Source organism: Ailuropoda melanoleuca, chromosome 10 (assembly GCF_002007445.2).
Source record: "Ailuropoda melanoleuca isolate Jingjing chromosome 10, ASM200744v2, whole genome shotgun sequence".
In the NCBI taxonomy this organism is placed as follows: Eukaryota; Metazoa; Chordata; class Mammalia; order Carnivora; family Ursidae; genus Ailuropoda; species Ailuropoda melanoleuca.
Window position 1 is genome coordinate 15,175,664 of NC_048227.1, and position 22,851 is coordinate 15,198,514.

At 49.6% G+C, this 22,851-nt stretch overlaps 2 protein-coding genes across 3 annotated transcripts; one reads left to right on the top strand and one right to left on the bottom strand.

Moving 5' to 3' along the window:
• The first annotated feature begins 2,765 nt into the window (after positions 1-2,765).
• On the top strand, positions 2,766-11,873 carry PHKG1 (phosphorylase kinase catalytic subunit gamma 1). 2 transcript variants are annotated; one of them, XM_019806507.2, is made up of 11 exons: positions 2,766-3,062; positions 5,234-5,347; positions 5,854-6,032; positions 6,374-6,381; positions 6,487-6,536; positions 8,996-9,061; positions 9,318-9,481; positions 10,074-10,164; positions 10,280-10,433; positions 10,624-10,749; positions 11,108-11,873. In XM_019806507.2, the coding sequence occupies exons 2-11, from the start codon at positions 5,265-5,267 to the stop codon at positions 11,351-11,353; spliced, it is 1,167 nt and encodes a 388-aa protein (XP_019662066.1). In that variant the 5' UTR covers positions 2,766-3,062; positions 5,234-5,264; the 3' UTR covers positions 11,354-11,873. The 2 variants fall into 2 exon arrangements, with proteins under 2 accessions (XP_019662066.1, XP_002925844.1); XM_002925798.4 differs by lacking the exon at positions 6,374-6,381 and having other exon boundaries at positions 2,768-3,062; positions 6,482-6,536.
• On the bottom strand, positions 11,741-22,675 carry SUMF2 (sulfatase modifying factor 2). Its single transcript, XM_002925799.4, has 9 exons — positions 22,541-22,675; positions 20,858-21,014; positions 17,997-18,111; positions 17,545-17,589; positions 17,030-17,180; positions 16,154-16,209; positions 14,196-14,280; positions 13,881-14,025; positions 11,741-12,600 (listed from the first exon to the last, which is right to left on the bottom strand). Exons 1-9 carry the CDS (start codon positions 22,647-22,649, stop codon positions 12,516-12,518), a joined length of 948 nt encoding a protein of 315 aa, XP_002925845.4. The 5' UTR covers positions 22,650-22,675; the 3' UTR covers positions 11,741-12,515.
• Positions 22,676-22,851: the final 176 nt, after the last annotated feature.

Below are 22,851 nucleotides of genomic sequence, written 5' to 3' on the forward strand. Positions count from 1 at the left end.
TACATGAGTGGATTCCTGCGGCCAGGTCAGCACTATACGTCGCTTCCCCTAGAATATCCAGTTAACTGGTCCGAGATGAAAACCAGTCTCTCAATACAGGCAGTTCCCCCACAGATGTCTTCCCTCTATGTAAGGCATTGTGGCTTCCCTTTCCTGAAAGACTCAAGCTAGCTGTAGCTGCCCACTCCATGTTGGCTTTGAGATGGACTCAATTTGGGTGGGTCATTTTTAAAAAAAACCCAGCTACATTCCTCCCAATTCAAAATACCATTCACTTCTGGGATTGTACTCTGCACTTTTCCTACTTTCAAATGGGCCTTTCCGAAGCTATCTGATTTCCAATTTAAGTTGCAGACCCGAGTTACCGCAAGGTGAGGAAAGTGCTATTGAGTAGATTTTTCAGTTGCCACCTCCTGTTCTCTGCTGTGTTCTTAGAGTGACCCACTCATTTTAAGTTTGTGTTTTTTTGTTTTGAAGATTGTATTTATTTGGCAGCACAAGCAGGGGGAGCAGCAGGCAGATAGGGAGAAGCAGGCTCCCCACTGCAGAGAGCCCTATGCAGGGCTCCATCCCAGGACCCTAGGATCATGACCTGAGCCACCCAGGTGCCCCTAGAGTGCCCCACTCTTGCTGAGTTCCTGAAAGGGACCAAGACCACCTTGCCTGAATCACCACAGACAGTTCACTCCTAGCAAATCCCCCACCATATTTCCTTCTGGATTCATTAGTGGGTTCCTTTGCCCATTTCTGTGAAAACTCGGGACTTCTAAGTTCATAGTGTCATTGCCCCTTATATCCATGCCCCTTATATCCATTGTGATGGTGTATGGTGGGTACCCTAATAGTGTATTGTTGAATCAATGAATCAAGGAAAAATGGGGCACCTGGCTGACTCAGCGGGTAGAGCATGTCACTCTTGGTCTTGGGGTCATGAGTTCAAGCCCCACGTTGAGCACAGAGTTTACGTTTAAAAAAAAGTAAACAGCCATCGAAAAGACTGAAGTCTGGCCATTTGCAATGACATGGATGGAACTAGAGGGTATTATGCTAAGCGAAATTAAGAGAAAGACAAATACCACAGGATTCCACTCATGTGGAATTTAAGAAACAGGTGAATATGGGGGAAGGGAAGGAAAAATAAGATGAAAACAGGGAGACAAACCATAAGAGACTCTTAACTATGGGGAACAAACGGTTGCTGGAGGGGAAACCGGTGGGGGATGAGGTAACTGAGTGATGGGCATTAAGGAGGGCCCGTGATGTAATGAGCACTGGGTGTTGTATGCATCTGATGAATCACTGATACTAATAATACAGTATATGATTATTGAATTCAAATTAAAAAGTTAAAAAAAAATGAAAATGAAAATGATCTGCTGCCATCAATAAAATGCAAGTCTGGCTGGCTGGCCTCTCCCTAGTAAGAGCCACGGCTACACACAAAGGGGCACAGGGAATAATCTACTAGATACATTGGCCTTTTGCCCTGAGGTTAGAAGGGATTTTGTTAAACATTGAAAGTATAAAGCAGAAGTCAAGTCCATAGCTTAGCATCAGGACAATAAAAGGGAGCGGGGAGCTTAATGACAGTAAATGAAAGGAGGAGACTGAAGTGTTTTCATCCTTGGAGCCAGATGTTGTATCTCAGCGAGCAGAGGCCTTTATGCTTAGACCCTAAGTCATTCCCAACTCCTGTCTGTGTGGCAATCCGGCAAAGTGTCTCCCCAGAGTGCGAGAAATAGATGGTCAGCATGAATAATGGAAACAGCGCTCGGGCCCACACCTGGGGTTAGTCTGGGTCCTCCTACTCACCTATTCGGTGACCTTGAGCAAGTCACATTCTCTTTACAATGGGCTTAATACCAGAGTTTTGGGGCTTAATACCAGAGTTTTGGGGCTTAATACCAGAGTTTTGGGGTGCAAGTGAAAATGTGCAAGTGCTTTGTGAAATGCGGATCAAACGGGCACTTGGGGGCTCACCCTCTGTGTGAAGCACTGGATTACCCCTCCCTTCATTTGTCATATTAGAATCAGGGGTTTGAAAAAAGGTAGTTTAAGGGGTGCCTGGGTGGCTCAGTCGGTTAAGCAACTGCCTTTGGCTCAGGTCATGATCCCAGAGTCCTGGGATCGAGTCCCACATCAGGCATCTTGCTCAGCAGGGAGCCTGCTTCTCCTTCTGCCTGCTGCTCCCCCTGCTTCTGCTCTCTCTCTCTGACAAATAAATAAAATCTTTTAAAAAGTAGCTTTAGAACGAGAGAGCAATAAGTAAGTGTCTACTGTGTGCCAGCATGTTACGTACATTACTCCCAATTCTGTCAACCTCTTAATCATACTGATGAGGACCCTCACCCAAAGAGCCCAAAGGTGCACACTGTCGGAACCTGTACGCTTTTCCTGGCACCCAGAGCTCCACCCAGTAGCCCACCGGCTGAAAACCAAATGGGTTAAGGATGAAATCACAGAGGTAGATCAGAGATGCATTCCTAACGGGGATGTTCCCTAACCTTGAAGGTCTGCATTTTGCAGGTCAGCCACACAAACTGTTCCTGAGTGGGCCCCAACGTCTGGGTCCCCGTGGCAGCCTGGGCTGCTCTCTGGGTGTTCCAGTGCTGGAGTTTCTCCAGAGCCCTGCTCTCAGCATATACAGAAATGGCTCCCAGAGAAGTGAATGCCTTCCCACCCAGGCTGGCTTTTCTTCTTTTCCCTTTCTCCCTGGAGGCCAAGGGAGCTCCAAAGGGGAGACTGGTCACCTCTGCTGTCCTGACTGCTCCCAGGCCGCCCGAGCTTCCCTCACCCTCCAGCAGAGGTCACCTCCTGGTGAGACTTGGCCCCTGCCAGGCCTTGGCCTGCATCCCAGGTTTGCAGTTGTGATTTATTTCTGGTACGTCAGCCTTCCGACACCAAGTAGCCAAGCCCGAAGGACGAGCAGTAAGATATCCTACTGTGGCCACGAGTGTCTGCGGGGGACCTGCTTCAGCCCTCAGTTGTCCCCACTCCCCAAGGGGCTCTGAGACCTTTGGGATTCCTGTCACATTCACTCAAGGGCCTGCGAGGAGCTAACAGTGAGTAGCTGGGCCAGTGATGGACAAAAACCAGGCAACCGGCAGAGGGAGGGAGAGGCTCTGCGGCAGAGGAGCAGAAACCCCAAGAGCCGTTAGACCCACTTTTCCCTTCTGAAGGCAGATGGATGCAGAGAGACACCATTGACTCTTGAAGCCCCCCTCAGGGTATTTGCCTACAGAGAGTGGGTTCCCTGTATTTTCAGACTCTCTTAGCTTGGGGGAGGGATGTTTTGTTCCAAAAAGGACCAGGTTACCGACTGCCATCTGGGAACAGTTTCCAAAGGAGTCTTGGGAAAGGTGTGGGGGGTGTGGGTGGAGGCAATGGACAGAGGCACAAAGATGGCCCCAAGTTAGGCCTAGCGCAAGGGGCTGGCCCTCCTGCCCCACCCCAGGAGAGGTGAGTACAGCCAGAAGTCTGTGAAGCTCGGTCATGCCAGGGAATGGAGCCCCCAGCCTGGATGGCTTCTTGGGGTGGGTCCAGATATACCCTCTGCCTGTAGAGGGCTGGGGAAATGGAAAGACCGTGTGCTACCCAGTTTTTTTTGGGGGGGGCACAGATGCCCATCTTGGGAACTGAAAAGGACTTGCAAGGAAATGGGCTTGTTTTTCCAGGAACAGATATTTCTGTGCTAGTTGGGGTTGCTGACTGGGAAGCCTGTGAGCAGCCCAGGCACCTGCTGTTGGCAGAGGGGATTGCTGTTATTCTAATTCTTCCTCTGGTAACCAGGCACCCAGCAGTGGGGACACCAGGCTTCCTGGAATAGCTAGCCCCACTTGGCTGGTCAGCAAATTGGCCCCTTTGATAGGCCAGGCCTTCTTGGGCCCAGAAAGGGCAGTAGAAGTGGGACTAGAGGCCGCTTTGGCCCTGCTGAGCACCCATTTTCTGTCTGCCCCTCTTCCTGGAGCTAGAGGATTTTCTCCGTCCCTCAAATCCTGTATCTGAGGTAGGAGTTTGGTACCCTGGTGGCCTCTATATTCCTGAGGCAAAGCTGGCCAGCTCAGCAGCTCTGTGTCCAGGCCCGAGTGTCCTGGCTTTGTACTGCCCCACACTGTGGCAGGATCACCCAGGGCTCACTGGCGAATATTTTGGTAGGACGTGGGGCATCCGGAGGACAGGCCCATCCTGCCGTCAGGACCCTGAGCCAAAGGGATACCTCCAACCATTGACTCACATCCAGGGAGAAGCACTGGGCACAGCAGGGAGGAATGGCTGGGACATCCCAGAGAAGAGCAGTCTAATGGACAAGGCGACACCACACACTGACAAGTGATACCAGAGCCTGGGCCCATTAGGCTCTGCATCCCTTGGAGCACCTGGCAGAGTGCTTCTGAAAGAGCATGAAAGAAAGAAGAGGAAGACAGAAAGAGAGAAAGAGATAGGGAGGGACAGATGGACAGAGGCAGGCAGGCAGGAAGACAGGAAGGAAGGGAGGAAGGGAGGAAGGAAGGAAGGTTAGGAAGGTCCTGGGTAAGGGCAGAATGAGTAAAGAAGAGGGGGAAGCACTGGAAGGAGGGAAGTTTCCAGGGGAGGACAGTTACGACTGCGGGGGGTAAGGAGAGGCTGTAGGACTGCCATATGAAGAAGAGGAAACCATGAAGCTTCTCATCTTTTCCACAAGTTCAGAGAACAAGCAGAGGGAAAACAGGACCAGCCTCATCTCCTCAAAGAGAGGAAACAGCCCTTTAATTTGTCCTCCGCGAAGTCTCTCTGCGGTTCTTTCTAATCCAGGGTGTGCCAGCCTCATAGGAGCTGATCTTGGGGGTTGATGGCCCAACCTCTTGCCTCCGGCCTACACTTAGGCCTGGCCAACCATCTGCTGTTGCTACTAGGGGAACGGCAGCTTACAGCGAGAACATTTGGGGAGCCACATGGTTGCCTGGGGTTCACAAAAGTTTACAACCAGTGGGAAGACGCAGGTGGACTCTTTCCAAAGGGTTCTTCAATTCACATTTCTTTTGAACATTCACAATAGGCCTGCTCTGTGCCAGGAGACACAGAGGGGCAAGAAAGGGTCCCAGCCCTCAAAAAGCACATCACCTAGATCACGATGGCTAATAGCTTCTTCTTTTTAAAAAAAAATTTAATTTAAATTTAATTTAGTTAACACGTAGTGTATTATCAGTTTCAGGGGCAGAATTTAGTTGACAGTTTCTTTCTATTTCTCTCTCAGAGCCCTTCAGCCTTACCCTGAGGTGCTGAGCATGACCCGGGACGAGGCACTGCCGGACTCATACTCGGCACAGGGCTTCTATGAGAACTATGAGCCCAAGGAGATCCTGGGCAGGTAAGGCCCGGACCTTCCCTAGGAAGTGCTGTCTTAATGCTCTAGCCAGTTCCATGGGCCCTGAGCACTGACCCTTTTCCATCCCCAAAGCACTGTCCACTTGGAGAAACCCTTAGTTTGGGGTCCTGCCCTCCTGAACCAGGCCAGATGAGAAGGGCATAAAAGCACCCAGGTAAGAGACCTCTCCCAGCAGAGCTCTCCTGGTGCTGTTGACAAGCACATCTGAACCCAGCTTTGTGCCAAGTGTCAGAGATTGGGGTTCAGAGGGAAGATTATGGCCTTAGGTGCTGAGAAAGAGCACTGAACTAGGAGTCAAGGGTCCCAAGACCAGGCTTATTACTCATCAGCTCCAGACAAATCACCCTCCGTCTGCCTTCCTCATCCTGCCATCCCCGAAAGCTCACAGCCAGTTGGTGGCTAAGGCAGGACATCTCCATGGTGGCTTGGACCTGGGATTCTCCCTGGGGTGAGGGGCCCCTAGGACCACCTGTCCTCCGCACCCCCAGAGGAGTCAGCAGCGTTGTCAGGCGTTGCATCCACAAGCCCACGTGCCAGGAGTATGCTGTGAAGATCATTGACGTCACTGGCGGAGGCAGCTTCAGCCCTGAGGAGGTGCAGGAGCTGCGAGAGGCCACGCTGAAGGAGGTGGACATCCTGCACAAGGTCTCGGGGCTCCCCAACATCGGTGAGTAATGGCCCCAGGCCCCGCAGGGTGCTCCACCATGATTCTCTGCTCCAATCACCCAAGTCAGGGAGTGCGGCCCCACTGTGCAGCTAGCCAGAGCCACCAGGGTGTCTCCTGCCCCCTGCAACCCCAGCAGCCCTGTGCCCGAGGCTTGAGGTTCCCAGCTCCATGCTCACTGCTGCAGAGATCCAGCTCTAAGACTCCTCCTCCAGGCAGACAGAAGAGGTTGCAAGCAGGGCTGGGGCTGGTTGCGGGTCGGGGAAAGGGAATGTGAGGAAGTCCCGGGGCGGGTCCCTCCCTTAGGGGTCCTCCTTTGAGCATCGTTCTGATACCCCTTCCAGCTTTTGAGGTCGGTCCACGCAGCTTTAATCCTGTTGCCCCCGTCCCCCTGCTGCCTCTCTGCCCAGGCTCCTCTGCTACCTGAGACGAGTTAGTCATTTCCATTTCAGTACAGCTGAAGGACACTTATGAGACCAACACTTTCTTCTTCTTGGTGTTTGATCTGTAAGTACCCAGCCCTGGAGCCAGCGGCCCTGGGGTCTATCAGAGAAACTCCTATTGTGGTCCCCCATCCAGTGCTTCCTGGAGACCAACAGCCAGCTCCCTATGCTCTGGAGGCCAAATAGGGTCACCAATGCTTTAGCTAGACCAGACCTGGGGGTCAAGCTGCCAGGTCTTGAATCCTCGGTCCACCATTTAGAAGCTAGATGATTTCTTTAAGTATCTGTTTTCTCGTGGGTATTACAGAAGTAATAATAGCACAGCAAATGGCACAATGTAAATGCTATAAATTATCGACTACAATGATGATGACAAAGGTGGTCGTTCAATACTCATTCTAGATGCGGAGGATACAGCAATGACCAGACATATAAGGTCCCTGACTTCATTTAACAATTTTCACAGAATGAACAGAAAGCAATGAAATAAGCCATAATTTATGCACGTAGTTATGCACATGTACAGCTACCTAAAGCAGAACGGGGGTTAGAGAGACGTGGGGCTTCTTCGGTCAGGGGATGCTCTCCGGAAGGCAACCTGAGCAGAGAGCCAGGTGAAGTGAGGGAGGGATCGGAGCCAAGACCTGGAGAAGGCTGGCGGAAGGGCAGAAGGAAGAGCCAGAGCAAGGGCCCTGCTGGATGGGCTTTGCAGATTCCAGGATTGGCAAGGAAGCCAGGGTGGGGGAGGGGAGCGAGCCTGCGGCATCGGCAGAATGTGAGATTTTGCAGGCATGTTAGCCATGGTAAGGGCTTCGGAGGGATGAGAGCAGGAGGGTGACGGGATCTGATTTACTTTTGAAAAGCATCCATCTGACCGTACAGAGGCAAGAGTGGAAACGAGGAGGCCCGCAGTATTGAGGCAAGAGGCCCAGGGAGGCAGGTGGTAAAGGCTGTATTTGGGGTGTGGCTCAAAGATCAACATCATCATTGTCACCGTCGACATCACTATTCCCCTGCTTCTGCACCGACAGGGCTCACAAGATCAGCTCCTTGTCACAATGGCCTACTGCCCACAGTGACCTTTTAGCTCCGAGAGCCTCTGTTTTCTCAAGAAGGGAAAAATGACACCAACCACTCCGCCTATCTCCCCAGGCTCTCAGCATTCAATTCCAACAACACAAAGTGCTCTGTGAACAATGCGTTCACACCTATGACCATTTTTATTAGAAAAGTTTCCCAAGGAAGGGAGCTCTCCAGCTCCTTGATCCCCCACTCCACTCTGAGTCCTCACGAAAGAATGCAAATCTCCGCAGCATGAATCACTGCTGTGGGGGTGTCTTGATTGCTCCATACATAACAGCTAATTTAGGGACTGGGTTTACTTGAGGAAATTATTCAAGGAGATTTTGTATTGTTAGGATGGTGCACACTGTAGCCATACTGAATATGTGCCCGGTTATTTTACTTGGAGACACAAGGTCACTTGGTCCGTGGGTACAATTAAACTGGCAGCCTCAGGAATACAGCAGCGGGCTGCCCCTTGCACAGTACCCCGTGTTTACTGGTAATGCTTTCTGCAGTTGCGAACAGTGAGTTCTCCTAGTGTCTTTAACGTGGAAGTAGAATGCTAAAAACTGGATTCACACATTGCCTTTTAGGAACACAGTACAGGTGTTGTATAAAGAAGGATCACCTCTGTAAATTCTAGGTTATCTCCTCAAACAGAATCCCCCTCCTCACCCCCCCCAGCTAAGCTCAAGGGTTTTCTTGCCTCTGTGCCACCAAATTCCTTGTGCCTTAGGAATCCTACCACTTTCCCTGGGGGGTGTGGGGCTGGGAGGGGGCAGGCTGAACCTTTCCTCTTTAACCAGGGGAGACTTTCCCAGAACCTCTAAGACTTAACCAGCCGCAGCTGTCCCAACTCTGCTCAGTGGCACGGTCCTGTGGAGCCCTTTGGGGGCAGCTCAAATATCCCTAACCTTTGAAGAAGTTGCTGGGGGAAGCTATTTTTAATGCTGTTCTCGGTTGCCCTCCAGAGCATAACTAGATTGTTCTAGCAGAGACCTCTTTCTACGTCATTCCAAGAAGTGAGAAGATTGAACCGTAATTCTTCACCCTAAAATAAGCAAACTTTGCTCCCCTGGCACTTGCACTATTGCTTTACTGTTCGTTCCTGGAAAAAATCAGGCTACTCCTGTCCTTCTGCTCTGAATCTGCAGCCTTGGGCCAGTGGCTCTGGGTCCCTCTTTCACCTCCCAGCCCTGATTTTCACCCTGACAGATCCCAGTCCATGCTGTCACTTCCACAGACAGGGGGACCCTCACACTGATGCCATCCCACCCCTTCAGCATCCCCTGCTCTTCTAATCTTCCTACACAACCTCTCACTCACTCCCCCAGCTTTTCCCTTCATTGTGGCCCAGTTGCCTCTGGAGATATGATGGTAGGCAACAGGTCTCTGGGAGCAGGATAAGGAGGGGGTGGCCTTGGGACCAATCCAGCTACAAACACTCTGTCCCCACAGGATGAAGAGAGGGGAGCTCTTTGATTACCTCACTGAGAAGGTCACTTTGAGTGAGAAGGAAACCAGGTAAGGATCCATCTGCCCGCATGGCCATTTCCTGCCCCAGAGCACGAGTGGTACCGCCACCAGGGTCTTGGAAGGGGCATAGCATGCATTTGTCTGGGCTGGGGGTATGCGCTGCAGGCTTTGGCAGCCTTCCCCCAGCCTGTCTCGAGTCCTCCCTCACAGGCAGCCTGGCGGGTATATGGGCTTCGCTCTCCCTGCTAGTGGCCTGGTCCCGCAGAGGAGGATATAAGAGTAACATATGCCTGTCCCACTCCAGAAAGATCATGAGAGCCTTGCTGGAGGTTATCCGCAACTTGCACAAACTCAACATTGTGCATCGGGATCTGAAGCCTGAGAACATCCTCTTGGACGATAACATGAACATCAAGCTCACAGACTTTGGTTTTTCCTGCCAGCTGGAGCCAGGCGAGAAGCTGCGAGGTCTGGTAACATGGCCTTGGCCCATGTCAGGGGCTCAGGGTCTTTCATCCACGCTCCCAGGAACAGAAAATGCCTGCATTTCTCCCCCAATTCCACCCCCCCAGAATAAAAATCCTACTGTTTCAGGCTGGGTGTCTCTTCAGGTAAGCCTCTTCCCAGCACTGGGCCAGGTTCCCACAGCCCGAGTTCTAGGCTAGGAAACGACAGGCCCAGGCAGGTGGTCCTGGGAGCCAGCACCCGGCCCCTGCCCTTGGTCCTGAAGTCAGTGTTGGAAGAGTTCTAGCACATCATCTCCATTTTCTTTGGACCTTCCTCTTCCAAGTGCCCCCTGCTGACCTATCCTATTCCTTTTTTTTTTTTTAAAGATTTTATTTATTTTATTTTATTTTATTTTTTATTTATTCGACAGAGATAGAGACAGTCAGCGAGAGAGGGAACACAAGCAGGGGGAGTGGGAGAGAAGAAGCAGGCTCACAGCGGAGAAGCCTGATGTGGGGCTCGATCCCGTAACGCTGGGATCACGCCCTGAGCCGAAGGCAGATGCCTAACCACTGTGCCACCCAGGTGCCCCTGACCTATCCTATTCCTGCAGAGGTCTGTGGGACCCCCAGTTACCTGGCCCCTGAGATCATCGAATGCTCCATGAATGATGACCACCCAGGCTACGGGAAGGAAGTGGACATGTGAGTGTGATGGGGAAGGCAGGGACCCATGGCGAGGAGCCCCTGACCGGGGAGGGGAGGAAACGGCAGGAGCTACAGCCAGCCCTCTTGCCTTCCTCCCGTCCCCCTGTACCAGGTGGAGCACCGGGGTCATCATGTACACCCTGCTGGCCGGCTCCCCGCCCTTCTGGCACCGGAAACAGATGCTGATGCTGAGGATGATCATGAGTGGCAACTACCAGTTTGGCTCACCTGAATGGGATGATTATTCAGACACTGTGAAGGACTTGGTGAGAGGCCGGGCCTGCTGGCTCTTCCGCTCAGACGAGGGGAAGTCCAGAGCTCGGNGGGGGGGGGGGGGGGGGGGGGCGCATACCGTGCTACAGAACAGAGGACCCTGCTGGGAAGACCCTATGTCTTTTCAAGTGCCGGAGGGGACCCCGCCTTGATGTTGTCAGCTCCCCTTCCTTATTCTCTCAGGTTTCCCGCTTCTTGGTGGTGAACCCCCAGGGCCGCTGTTCAGCAGAAGAGGCCTTAGCGCATCCCTTCTTCCAGCAGTATGTGGTAGAAGAAGTGCGTCACTTCAGCCCCCGGGGCAAGTTCAAGGTACTGAAGCTCCCCTCCCACCAAGGGCCCTGGGGCAGGACTCCTCAAGCCCAAGCCCCCAAGTCCCTTCTCTTCCCCCAGGGACTCCTTTCACCCACAGGGTTTCCAGAGCACCTGCCCTCCCCCTCCCCACCCATCCCTGTGATGGTTCCAGCGCAACTTCTGGTTCAGAGAAGGCAGATGTCACCCATCTGGCTCCTACAGCCTCCATCTCTGCAGATACTGGAGGGGTTGGGATGGTAGGGGGAACGCGAGAAAGGGCCCAGGCACACCAGGCTTCACAGCACACAAGCTCCAGAGGGGGAAGGAGACAGGCCGGCAAGGGCTGGGTCAGCTTCTCAGCTCTGGCTCTCCACAGGTGATCGGTCTAACAGTACTGGCTTCAGTGAGGATCTATTACCAGTACCGCCGGGTGAAGCCCGTGACCCGGGAGATCGTCATCCGTGACCCCTATGCCCTCCGGCCTCTGCGCCGACTCATCGATGCCTATGCTTTCCGAATCTATGGCCACTGGGTGAAGAAGGGACAGCAGCAGAACCGGGCTGCCCTCTTCGAGAACACACCCAAGGCTGTGCTCCTCTCCCTGGCTGAGGAAGACTACTGAGGGGCTGGCAGGCGGGGTAGGTAGGCTGGGGGGCAGGCAAGGAGGGAAAGCCACAGAAATGTAAGTTGAGGAGTGAGATCATGTCCAGGCCTCTGTCCAGAGGGGGCACTTGGCCCCGGCCAGGACCCCTGAAGTGGGGCCACCATCCCCTCTCAGAGGCTCTGCACAAGAAGCGCAGGGTGCTCCCACCACATGTTGGTAAGTGTGCTCGGCGCGAGGCCCTGCGGAGGGGGAGCTAGAGGTGGTCTGAGAGCCTTCCTGCTTCTCTACTTCCCAGCTGTACCACCATCTCAGGTCCTTCTCATGGGAGGCCCAGAGTTCCTGACACTCACGCGTACTTCCCTTAAGGTCCCAGGGGGAGGATAACAGACAGGACAGTCTGAGATACATAGTCATGGAGATTTTACTGACCTCACAACATCCAGTGATGCCATGGGAGCAGATTCTTTTCCAGGGACATGTGTTTACAGGCATATGGAAGCCCTCGTGTAATTAACAATAGAAAGGGAAGGTTCTGGTATTTGTCTCTCTGGAGTTATTATCTACTTTGTGACACCCACAATGCACTTTTGTCTGGTACATAATTCGGTTCTCCTAAACCCATTTAAGACTCACAGTGTGCTTTAAAGAGCCCAGCTACTGCATTCTACACACTGATAGCGGAAATTACGTTCTTTCAGAGACATATGAAACAACACAAATGAGGCTAATGAAGGAAGTCTCTTCCTTCTACAGCAGTTTGCTGGGAAAACAAAGAAAAATGGGGAAATTCTGCCTTGAGAAAACAATGCCGGATCCCTGCATCAGACACTGAGAAAGGGGGAGGGAAGAGATTTAAAAATTTTGAACAAAGTGCCTTTCAGAGCACTCTGTCCCACCTGTTTGAGGACTGGCCCCTATCTGGTTAATATTGGACCTCTAAGAGAAATGCCCAGCTCCCCGGCCACAATCAGTTAAGTCAGGCCCCTTCTTCAAGAGACAGCAGTACCCCTCCCCCTCTGAGGTCAGAGTCCTCTCCTGGCCTGCTGACAGATGCCTGCCACAGAGGGATGGGGAAGGGGAAGGAAGTCATTCCTGAGGCTAAAGTTTGGCTGTGTCTGGAATGTGGCCAGGGAAGGACACGGGTACCACGGGGCTCTTCTTCTTGGCTCTGCATGGCTGTTCACAACTCCCCACGCAGTCGGCCTGCACTGGAAGCACAGCGGAAGCCTAGGTTATCTGAGGCTGAGTCTGGAGTGTTGCCCATCCTGCCACCAGAGAAGAGGAAAGAGAATGGACATTCGTTGAGAAAGCGGCCTGGAGCCTTACCCAACTCTCCTGCTCAACCTCCTGGGGCCTGCTGTGGTCCGGGGTGCCTGAGGACTGAGGGCATGGTCTAGAAAGAAGCCTGGGATGAGGATACTCCTGGGGAGAAGGGGATAAGAAGGGACCTGGCACAGGGTGGGGGAAGCGTGAGTGAGCAGTCATGAGAGTCTGCTCTGGATGGCAAGAAAGGCAATGACTAGTAACTTCAACTGCTCACAGTTTAGAATAACTCAGCTGAAAAAAAACCTGTCAGTACAAAGGGAGAATATCATGGTGCCAATGAGTACCTTACACCTTTCAAAGGACTTTCGCATATATCCCTTCATTTGCCATTTCTCAACACCTCTGACAAGCAGGAATCGTTCACCATTTTACAGACCCAGAATCAGACACTAGGAAGATGTAAATGTCTTGGCCAAGGCCAATCACTGCTCCATGAGCACAAGTGATTCAGTGGCAAACTCAGCTTCCTGAGTTTGTTCCTCAGCTTCCTCAGTTCCTGAGGCCAGTACGTCCTCCACTACTGTGTCCTAGAAAAGGAGGTGAGGGAAAGCCAGGGCCTCAATGTGTCAAAGAAACATCCTGGGAAACATCTGCAAACCTGACTTCCTGAGGTCACAGAAACCGTGGTCTCTTTCTAGACCTTATGGAACCCAGGAATGGGAGGAGTCAGAGGGAGATCACCAAAATAAATCTACAGATGAGCAAAGCAGTGAGAGTCCCAGCAGGGGACTCAGGAGTCTGGGACTCTAACATTCAGGTGCCCGCACTAACCATCTGTGTGACCTGAGCAGGTCCCAGCACCTCTGCGAACCTATTTTTCCTTGACTATAAGACAAAATGGTTATAGAAAATGGTTCTTCATGTGCTTTCCAGTTTGAAGAGTGAATATTTCCATGACTACAAGCCATGACCTATCATTATTGATGTGGCCATTCCACTCCCCTGCCTCTGCACACCTAGTTCTGAGGATGAGAGGAGTAACCCTTATAATGCTGCACACGAAGTCTCTCTGGGTGCTGAGAGCTGGCAAGAAAAGGCACACGATGCCCTAGGCTCTTTTGCTTCTCATGCCAACGCTGCTTATTCTCTTTTCTGTACCCACAACTTGGGGTGCACATAGAGGGGTGGAAGCAGCACCAACACTAGCTCTGGGGCCAGCCGCCTGTGCTCTGGGAGACCAGGATCCAGACCCTCAGCCCCCAGTGACCAGGCTCCTCACCTGGTGGTGACCCGGGCCCGGTGATTGGCGGAGCCATCAGCTGTGTCGATCCAGGATGCCCCCCGAAGGACACGCATGTCCTGCTCAGCAGCCTGGTATGGAGATGCTGTCCACTCCCACACGTTGCCCATGAGGTCATAGAGCCCTGCAGCATAGCAGATGGGTCAGTCCCAGGCTGGGCAGCACCCCCCCCCACTCCCCTGCCCCTAGGTATCAAAGGCTTCCCTGGTGGTGTTTCTCTCTGCCTCATCCTTCAGGCAGAATGATCCCACCAACCCATTTGCGAGTGTGGAGCAACGTGATAGGAAACCTTACCATAGTTATTCTGTGGGGGGAAAGCGTTCACTGGGGAGACGCCATGGAAGCCATCCTCAGCCTTGTCACCCTTGGGGAACTTTCCCTGAGGGGGAGAAATTTACGCTAAAAAAATGTACCATTCTGTTCCAAGGCGGTATGTTCCTGCCTACCCAAAGGAAAACCAAGGTCATATTGCTGTGTCATCTGGGGTAGGGTGAAGGGCATGAGGCAGTGCGCTGAGGTGCCCAACCTGAGCTCCCAAACTAGTCAGCTCATGGCCTCTGCCATGACCTCCTGGCTGGACCGGGAAATGTGTGGTCTCCCCCGTGCCCACAGTGGTCTGTGTCAAGTCCATCCCACTCCCACTTTCTCCACTCTCAGCAGCTTCCCCCGCTCTGCCTTGAACCCCATGTGCTCCGGTGCCGTGGGAAGGCTCCCCCTCCCCTCCTCTGCGCTCGGCAACACCTGCCTTCTCAAGGATGGCTGATGCCTGCCCTGTGCTCTGCTGTACCATCTCTTTCCCCTTTACCACCAACGGGTTTAACTCTCCCTCCTCTGCCCTGACTCTACCGTCCTCACCTGCTCTTTACCACCAAAATGCTTGAAAAAGGAACCTGTATTTGCTGATGTAATTTGTTCAATTTGTTCATTCTTCTCCATAAAACTGGGCTTCGGCTCCCCCTACTCTATGGAAACTGATCTCACTAAAGCGAAGATGAAGGGGTAATAATTTACTCCACAGCTACTATGTGCTTGGGCTGCCACCTTTTTCTCTTTTAATTTAATCCTTACAAGGTTGTGAGGCTAGTATTTTCTCCCTTTAAAAAACTGACAACTGAGGCTCAAAATGGTTAACTTATCAAAGATCATACAGTGAATAAGTCAGATCTGTCTTTTTGCGAAGCTCTGATTCCAAGATCATCTAAAAGATCAGTTACCCCTTGGGTCCTTTTTAATGCTTCCCCCTGAAATGCTGATGCTGTGCCCCCCTCCCTCTACAGAGTGTCCTTGGGGGATAACACTCTTGCCTAAGATATATAGTGATGACTCCCAAACCACTTGCTCTAACCCAGACCTCTGCCCTAAGATCCAGACTCATATTTTCAACCTTTAGCACATAAATGACCTTAAACTGAGCTGATGAGAAACTGATCAAGTTCTATCCCTCTGACCCCAAATGCATATCATCTGTTCTGGATAATGGTAGCACCAATACCCTGTTGCCCAAGCTTAGATTCATGCCTGAATCCAACTCCCTTTCACTTCTCCATATCTGACTAATTACCAAACCCCATCTGTCTTTCAGGCATGCCTCTCCCATTTGGCTTCCTCTCCATTCCACTTCTTAATTCCCATGTTCATAGTCCCCTGGGCCATTGCCACAGCCTCAAACTCAGAGACACCTCCCACCCCTGCCACACTGCAGCTCTACTTAATTTAGGCCTGCACAAATTAGCAACTAGCATCCTCCCCAAATCAAATGACGCTGTTAGTCCCCCGTTTAAAAAGCTTTATCGGCTCCCCACTGCCTACAGGGGAAAATCTAGAATCGTATCCTGGCACATCCAGTCCTTCCTAATCTGCCTACAAGCCACTGTCTACCTCATCTCCTACACCTCCCATTTCCGTGTGCTCCAGTGTCTCTGAATTTGTCCCATCTCTGAACACACAGCACCGTTTCCTAATCCAGTGCTGACACTCATGTAGTTCCTTCTGCTGTGGGCACCCTTTCCTCCACTTATCACTCCTATTCCATTGGCTCAAATGTCATCTTCTCTGTGAAGTCAGCCCCAGCACTCCTGGGCAGTCACTCACTTCTGCTTCAGTACGTAGCCCTACCACACTGTTGCTTTCCCAGTTATCAGTCCCATTAGAACACAAGCCCTCTGCAGTCCCACAGCCCAACACAAGGCTTAGCTTCAGAAGGCTCAGCCAGTGCTTTGAGAAGGGACAGGGGTGAGGAACGTGTGTCTTACCTGCCACAGGTTGGTGCGGTTTGGCTGGAACTGGTTTCCCCATGGGTAAAGCTGACCTGACAGGAGAGCAAGGAGATAGCAGGGAAGGGGAGGCGAAGGGTTGCAGAAGAAGGGAAAGACAGAGAGAGTGAGGGAACCAAAAGGAATTCAGGAGGTGATGAGAAAAGAAGACAGAGATTACTTACTTTTATTTCCCATACCTGTCCCTTCCACTCACTGTCCTGCATTCCTGATCTGCTCTAGGACAGTGCCATCCCAGGTGTGGTTAGACTAATGCCAGTCTGTAAACTATCTGTTACCAGATCATGTCCAGATAAGTACAGAAATTAAGAGTAAGATTTCAGAAATTTGTCAACTGGACTTAGCTTGGATAAATAAACAAGCCACCTCATTTATCACATTAATAATTCTGGCTACTGGTATAGCTGGAGTTCAACGAGTAGCAGAGGTGTGGAATATGGGGAGTTGCTGTTTCCTTCTCCTAACTTTTTGTTCAGTTAGGATCGCAGAACTTTGTTGTTTGTATGAGTCCCTTCACACCTACGGAAAAGGCAGTCTGGGTAATTCTTCTTCACTGTGCTATGCTGTTCTGAGTATACTCGCTGAAATGTAACATGTCTCGGTGGAATCTCCAAGAATAACAAATTTTATGTCTGTTTCTTCAATCCAGTTTTCCAGTTATTCATTTTTGTGGCATTTTACACAAGTGTTGGTCTGAGATGGATCAGAACTGAAAACAGTAACACCTGGCCCTCCACCACACAGTTTAAGAAGCGCTGCTCTAGGGAGTTATGGAGACTTCCCACCCTTCAAAGCCCCCCATGCAGGGCAGGATGGGGAGAAGAATAAAGGGAAATCGCCTTGCCATCTCTATACCCTTCAAGCCCCCTCGGGCAGCAAACTCCCACTCTTCCTCGGTGGGCAGCCGTTTCCCCCGCCACGCACAGTAGGCACGGGCATCATTCCAGCTCACGTGTAGCACTGGGAGCTCCAGTCTCTCTCGGATGCCAGAGCCAGGACCTGCAGGCTGACAGCCAGGATGAAGTGAGACAGGCTTCTGCGAGCTCACGGAAGTCTGAGGAAGGCTAGGCTTAGGGTGCCTGGGTTCAGCTTTTACCACTAGATGGAGCAAGGAAGTTGGAAGAGAGAGCCTGGTGAGTGAGGAGAGGCCCAGAGTCAGAGGGAGCATAAATATGAGCCAGGGGAGAAATGGGATGGGCAATGGGAAACAAGACCAGGGCAGAGGAGACAGGGTTGCTTGGCCGTTGCCTTGAAATTTCGGTCACCCTTTTAAATTTCGTATCTCTAATGGGCAAGGGGTCTACGGAAGCCAGGCCTCTAGAATGAGAGTCAACAGGGGTAGAAAATGAGGCAGAGGAACCAACCCTTACCTGCCTCCAGAATGCCCTTTCCACTGGAAGCCACCAGAGGACAGACTGCAAAAAAGAAGAAATATGACTGCTAGATGCTCTGACCCAGCAAGGGCACCTTCTTGACTGACACACACGAGGCAGAACAGACACTTCAGGCTGAGACTCAGGTAGTCCAAGTGGGGCTGTTTCTGGCCCCTTGAAAGCAGGACATCTCACTACCATTATTAGAGGGATGCCAAGCTGTTCTCTTGCCTTTTCAGGGAGTGACTTGAACCCTACACATATCTGGTTCCTTACAGAGTCTCAGTACGCAGAACTCAGCCCGGGAGTGTGTGCTCCTCTGACTCTTCCACGGAGGATTGCTCTTGCTCCTTCCCAGCCTGCAGTTCTCAGGTGCGATTCTCTGTGGTGGCTCCGGTGGGTCCCTAACCCACTCGCATCCCCTCAGTGGCAAGCCCACGTTCTCTCACCTCCATCTGATGGGTCACTTTGTTCCTAAGCTCATCGGAGACAAAGTCCTCAAAGACAAAACTCCACCCAAACATCTCAGCCTCTGTCCGGTACTTTTTTTCCCTGACAAATTCCCTGAAAAGAGATATTTCACTTGGTTAAGCCGATAAGGTTCCATGTCCCACTCTCACCCCGTCCTGTTCCAGAAAACCTCATATATCCTTCTCCTCAGAGCCACACGTCACAGAGTTTCCATCAACAACAAGCAATTAACATGAAAGCCTGAGCAGATTTTCTTTTATAACCTGTTGCGGTACGTGCAATTCACATATAGTAAGGCACTCTTTTTTTTTTTTTTTTTTTTTAAAGTTTTTTTTTTTTTTATTTGACAGAGAGACAGCTAGCGAGAGAGGGAACACAAGTAGGGGGAGTGGGAGAGGAAGAAGCAGGCTCATAGCAGAGGAGCCTGATGTGGGTCGAACCCATAACGCCGGGATCACGCCCTGAGCCGAAGGCAGACGCTTAACCGCTGTGCCACCCAGGCGCCCCAGTAAGGCACCCTTTTGAGTGTATAGGTTTGTGAGTTTTGATGAAGCAGGGAGTCACTATCACAATCAAGCTACACAGCAAGTCTATCAAACACCTCTAAAAACTCCCTCATGCCTCTGCAACCACTGATCTGTTTTTTTGTCCCTATGGTTTTCCCTTAACCAGAATATAAATTCACATAGACCGAATCATACAGCGTGTAGCTTTTGGGTCTGGCTTCACTTAGCATAATGCTTCTGAGATTCATCCGTGTATTGCCAGGACTGGTAGTTTGTCCCTCTTTGTTGCAGAGTAGCATTTTATTGCATGGATGTATCGAATTTTGCTTATCCACTCACCAGGCACAGGTCATCTGGGTTATCTCCAGTTTTTGGAGATGATGAATAAAGCTGCTGAGAAGATCTAAGGGTGGGGAATGGGTCTCTTTTCTGAAAGGTCTTCATTATATACCTACTCGTACAACAGTCACGAGAGGGAGACAGAACGTGTGTTACTATCTCCATCGAACAGATGAAAAAAACGGAATCAGATAAAAATGATGTGCTGAAATTTGAGAATGGATGTTCACACAGTTTGGTATGGTATAGCAAATCTCAGCAAGCAAACTGCCAGGGTAAGATGGATTGTTTTCATAGGGCTAAAAGTACCCCATCAGTGCCAACCCTCTGATATGAGAAGACATTGTTCACCCATCAAAGAGGCACTGAGAATGGGGGAGGGGATCAGACTTAGTAGCAATAGTTATTTACCAACCTCAGAGTGTCTGAACGGTTTGAAAATCTTTTACCAGAGAAGCAGAGACCAATCGTGGGTTCTAAGCAAAGTTTAGGGGCTTGCTGAAAGTCTACCACGAATAGGTCATAAAATACATAAATAAATAAATAAGTGCCATAATTTGAAATATAAAAGATTTCCATCATAAAATAGGTCATAACTTGAAATATATAAAAGTGCACACTGTGCATCTGGCTAGCTAGCTGTTTCTGGTTGTCATGATATAGTGCAAGCCTGATCAGAAATGATTTCTCCTTCAATTTTAATAAAAATTCTTTTAAAAAGCACATATAAGTAATGCACACTGTATTATAGAAAAAATGAGAAAATACAGGTAGATAAAAACAAAAAAGTTGAAATCATCCATTATCACAACTAATATATATCTGTGTATACCCTTTCCTGTTCTGCTCCCCAGCAAGGATTTTTAAATAGTTTTAAGAAGGTGCTTCCCTGAGGAAAAAAAAAAAAAAGGTGCTTCCCTGGAATTATTTTCATTCGGAAGTCACAAAAACATGGGCAAAATCTGTTACCTAATGCTATGTTTCATCTTCCAGTTCTTTTTAAACGCATATACACTCTATACACATACTTTAAAAATAGGATCATACCCTGTATGTTGCTTGTAAGCTACTTTCCTCACTTAACATCTCACAATTACTTCTTTTTGACAACAGGATTTTAATGGACACTAAGTATTCTGTGATGTTGATACAATATGTTTAAGCGATCCTTATATATTGTTAATATTTGTTTACAATGGCATCTTTATAGCTAAATGTTTTTTGGAAGACCTTAATCTTTTCCTTAAGGAAAATCTCTAAAGATGGAATCACTAAGTCAAAGGGCCTGAGAAGTACACCAACCATCCTTACGCTTACTTCAATCTGTCGTCTCCTAAATCAATTTTTCCCCATAACTTTTTATTTTAAAGAGTTGTAAGTCCACAATGTAACATTTAAGTCATTTCCCACATTTGCTTTGTCTTAATGTTCCCCCCTTTTCCTCCTCCTCTCTCTACATACCTCCTGTATCATTTGAAGGTAAGTTACAGATCTCTCCTGGATCTTTCTCTACTGTAGCCTACACAAACATACATAAAACATACCACCTTGAGGAGACTGAGACAGCTCAACATAGCTTCTTAGACTGAGCTGGAACCATAATGTTTGTCCTAAACTAACGCCATTTCCCTAAGTAAACATAAAGGGAATTTAAGAGACTCTCAGCTACTATGACCCTTCTCCCAATCCCTTCTCCCCGTGGAAGAGGTTTTTGTTGCGTGTTTGACTTCTGCCCATATTTCTCAATACTATACCCTGTGTAATGGAATCCGTTGGCTGAAGAGTCAGGGGTTTGAGTTCCAGGCCCAGCTCTGCCACTAACATAGAGTGAGTCTCCGGATTTCAGATTCTTATCTTAAAAATGTAGGGAACACTTATCCCACCGTACTATTGCAAAGATGATATGTAATAGAAAACACGCTACTTTCCTTTTAGATATTAGGAATGAAAATTAGAAAGAGCCTCTACCCCTCCTGGAAGAACACCTGATGTACCTGAAATCTTTGTTGGTGACAGGAAATATGTCAATGGCAAAGGGTTTTACTGTCACCTCCCGGACAGGCCCTTCACCATCTCTGCCATCTGGTGAATTTGTTCCCATCTGGAATCTCCCACCTGGTAGCTGGACCATGTTAGTAGTCTGCCCATTCCCTGCAGATAAAAAGGAGTATCATCAGTAATACATGAATAGATATAAAACAAGTGGCAAAATTTGGATTATATGTAATATTCATAAGGGTGTAATGAAAAAAATGCAGGCTTAAAAACTTGGCCTTAAATTCTTGTTCTGCCACTGAATTTGTTGGGTGACCTTAGGCAAATTAGTTAATCTGAGTTTTTATTTCTTTGACTACAAAATGGAGATAACATCAAACTATTTTAATAGTGTGGCTGTATAAATTAAAATTGCATGTGTGAAATGTTGTGAGCAGATGGTAATTATTCAACAAATGTTAATTCCTGTCCTTACTGCTCTATTCCTGTATACAAGTCTTTGTCCCAGCTAGGTAAATCTAGACACTAATACCCTGAAATACTTCTGGCATCTTTCTATCCATACTTCTGCTCATGTTGTTTCTCTGCCTCTTCCTCCCCACTTCTTTATGATTTTCACCATTACATCATATGCTCCAGAAAGAAAAGGACTACATCTATTTTGCCACTGTATTCCTGGCATCTAGTGCAAGAGCACAATAATTAGCAAATAATTGACTGAGATCCTTCGTATCTGCTGTCTGAGCACCTCAGACAATCAGAATTAAAAGGGCCATTAATTCGACCCCCCTACTTAACAGGAAAAAACCAAGACCCAAAAAGGAAAATCACTTAAGAGCTAGTTAGCTGGGAATAAGGACTTGATCCAAGTCTCTTTACTTCCAGGTCAGTGCTATTTCCAACCCTCCACACTTGTCTTCACACCTTAGAATGTTATGTTTCTACTTAAGGATGTCTAAGTACCATAAGTTCCTCAGTGGCAGCAGAGTTCACAGTTTTTTCATGTTTCTCTATCTTTAGCCCTCTTGTTCTCATTCTGACACACTCACATTGATGATTGCGTCTACTTCAAGGGAGAAAAAAATGAGGCAAGCAGGGAAATCTCAGATTAAAAGGGAATTAAGAAACAACATGCAATTGCAATGTATGAACTTTATTTTGACACTAACTCAACAAATAAACGATAACAAACCCAGTTGGTGAATTTTAACACTTAACCTGCTGTTAAGTGATATCAGTGAGAACTGTTAATTTTTTAAGGTAGGGAAAGAGGACGGAATTTTTCTCATGACTCTGTCTTTTTGGCTTTTCAAGGTGAGTATTTACAAATAAAATTGTGTAATGCCTGGATTCACTTCAAAAAGACCCCAGGGAAATGGGAAACAGCAAGATTAGCTATAAATTGGCAACTAAGTTGCGCGACGGGTAGATGGGAGGCAGTGTCTTTAATAAATTCTCTTTTACTTTATGTTCAAAAAAGTAAAAAAGAAGTTAGATACGACGTGAGCCATTAACCACCTCGCTAAGTTGGCCGCCTCTGGGAGGTACCCCCCGCCGCTCCAAACCCCTCCAGGAAGCGGGCGGAGAGGCCACGGTCTCTTTCCCGACGAAGGCGGGGGACCCACCCCCTTCCCGATGTTTCCTGGGGCACACAGGGGCAGGGGGCAGGCCAGCACACTGACCTAGCTCGAACCACGGACCAGACAGGAGCAACAGCAGGGTCAGCAGCGGCAGCGGGGAGCCCATGCCGGGAACACGAACGGCGCACACGCCTTGCGCCCTGCTGCGCATGCGCCCCGTGTGCACCACGTCGGCCTCCGTACAGCGTGCTCCCGGCCTCCGAGGTTTGGGGTTTTTTTTTTTTTTGGCCGAAAGGCGTGGTTAGTCCCAGGGTACAGAATTTAACGGGTGTGGAGCCAGGTAGGAGCAATTTTCTCAGGGCTAGCGTTGAGGGACCAAGCCATTCCAGAAGCCCCTTCATTACCCTATGAAC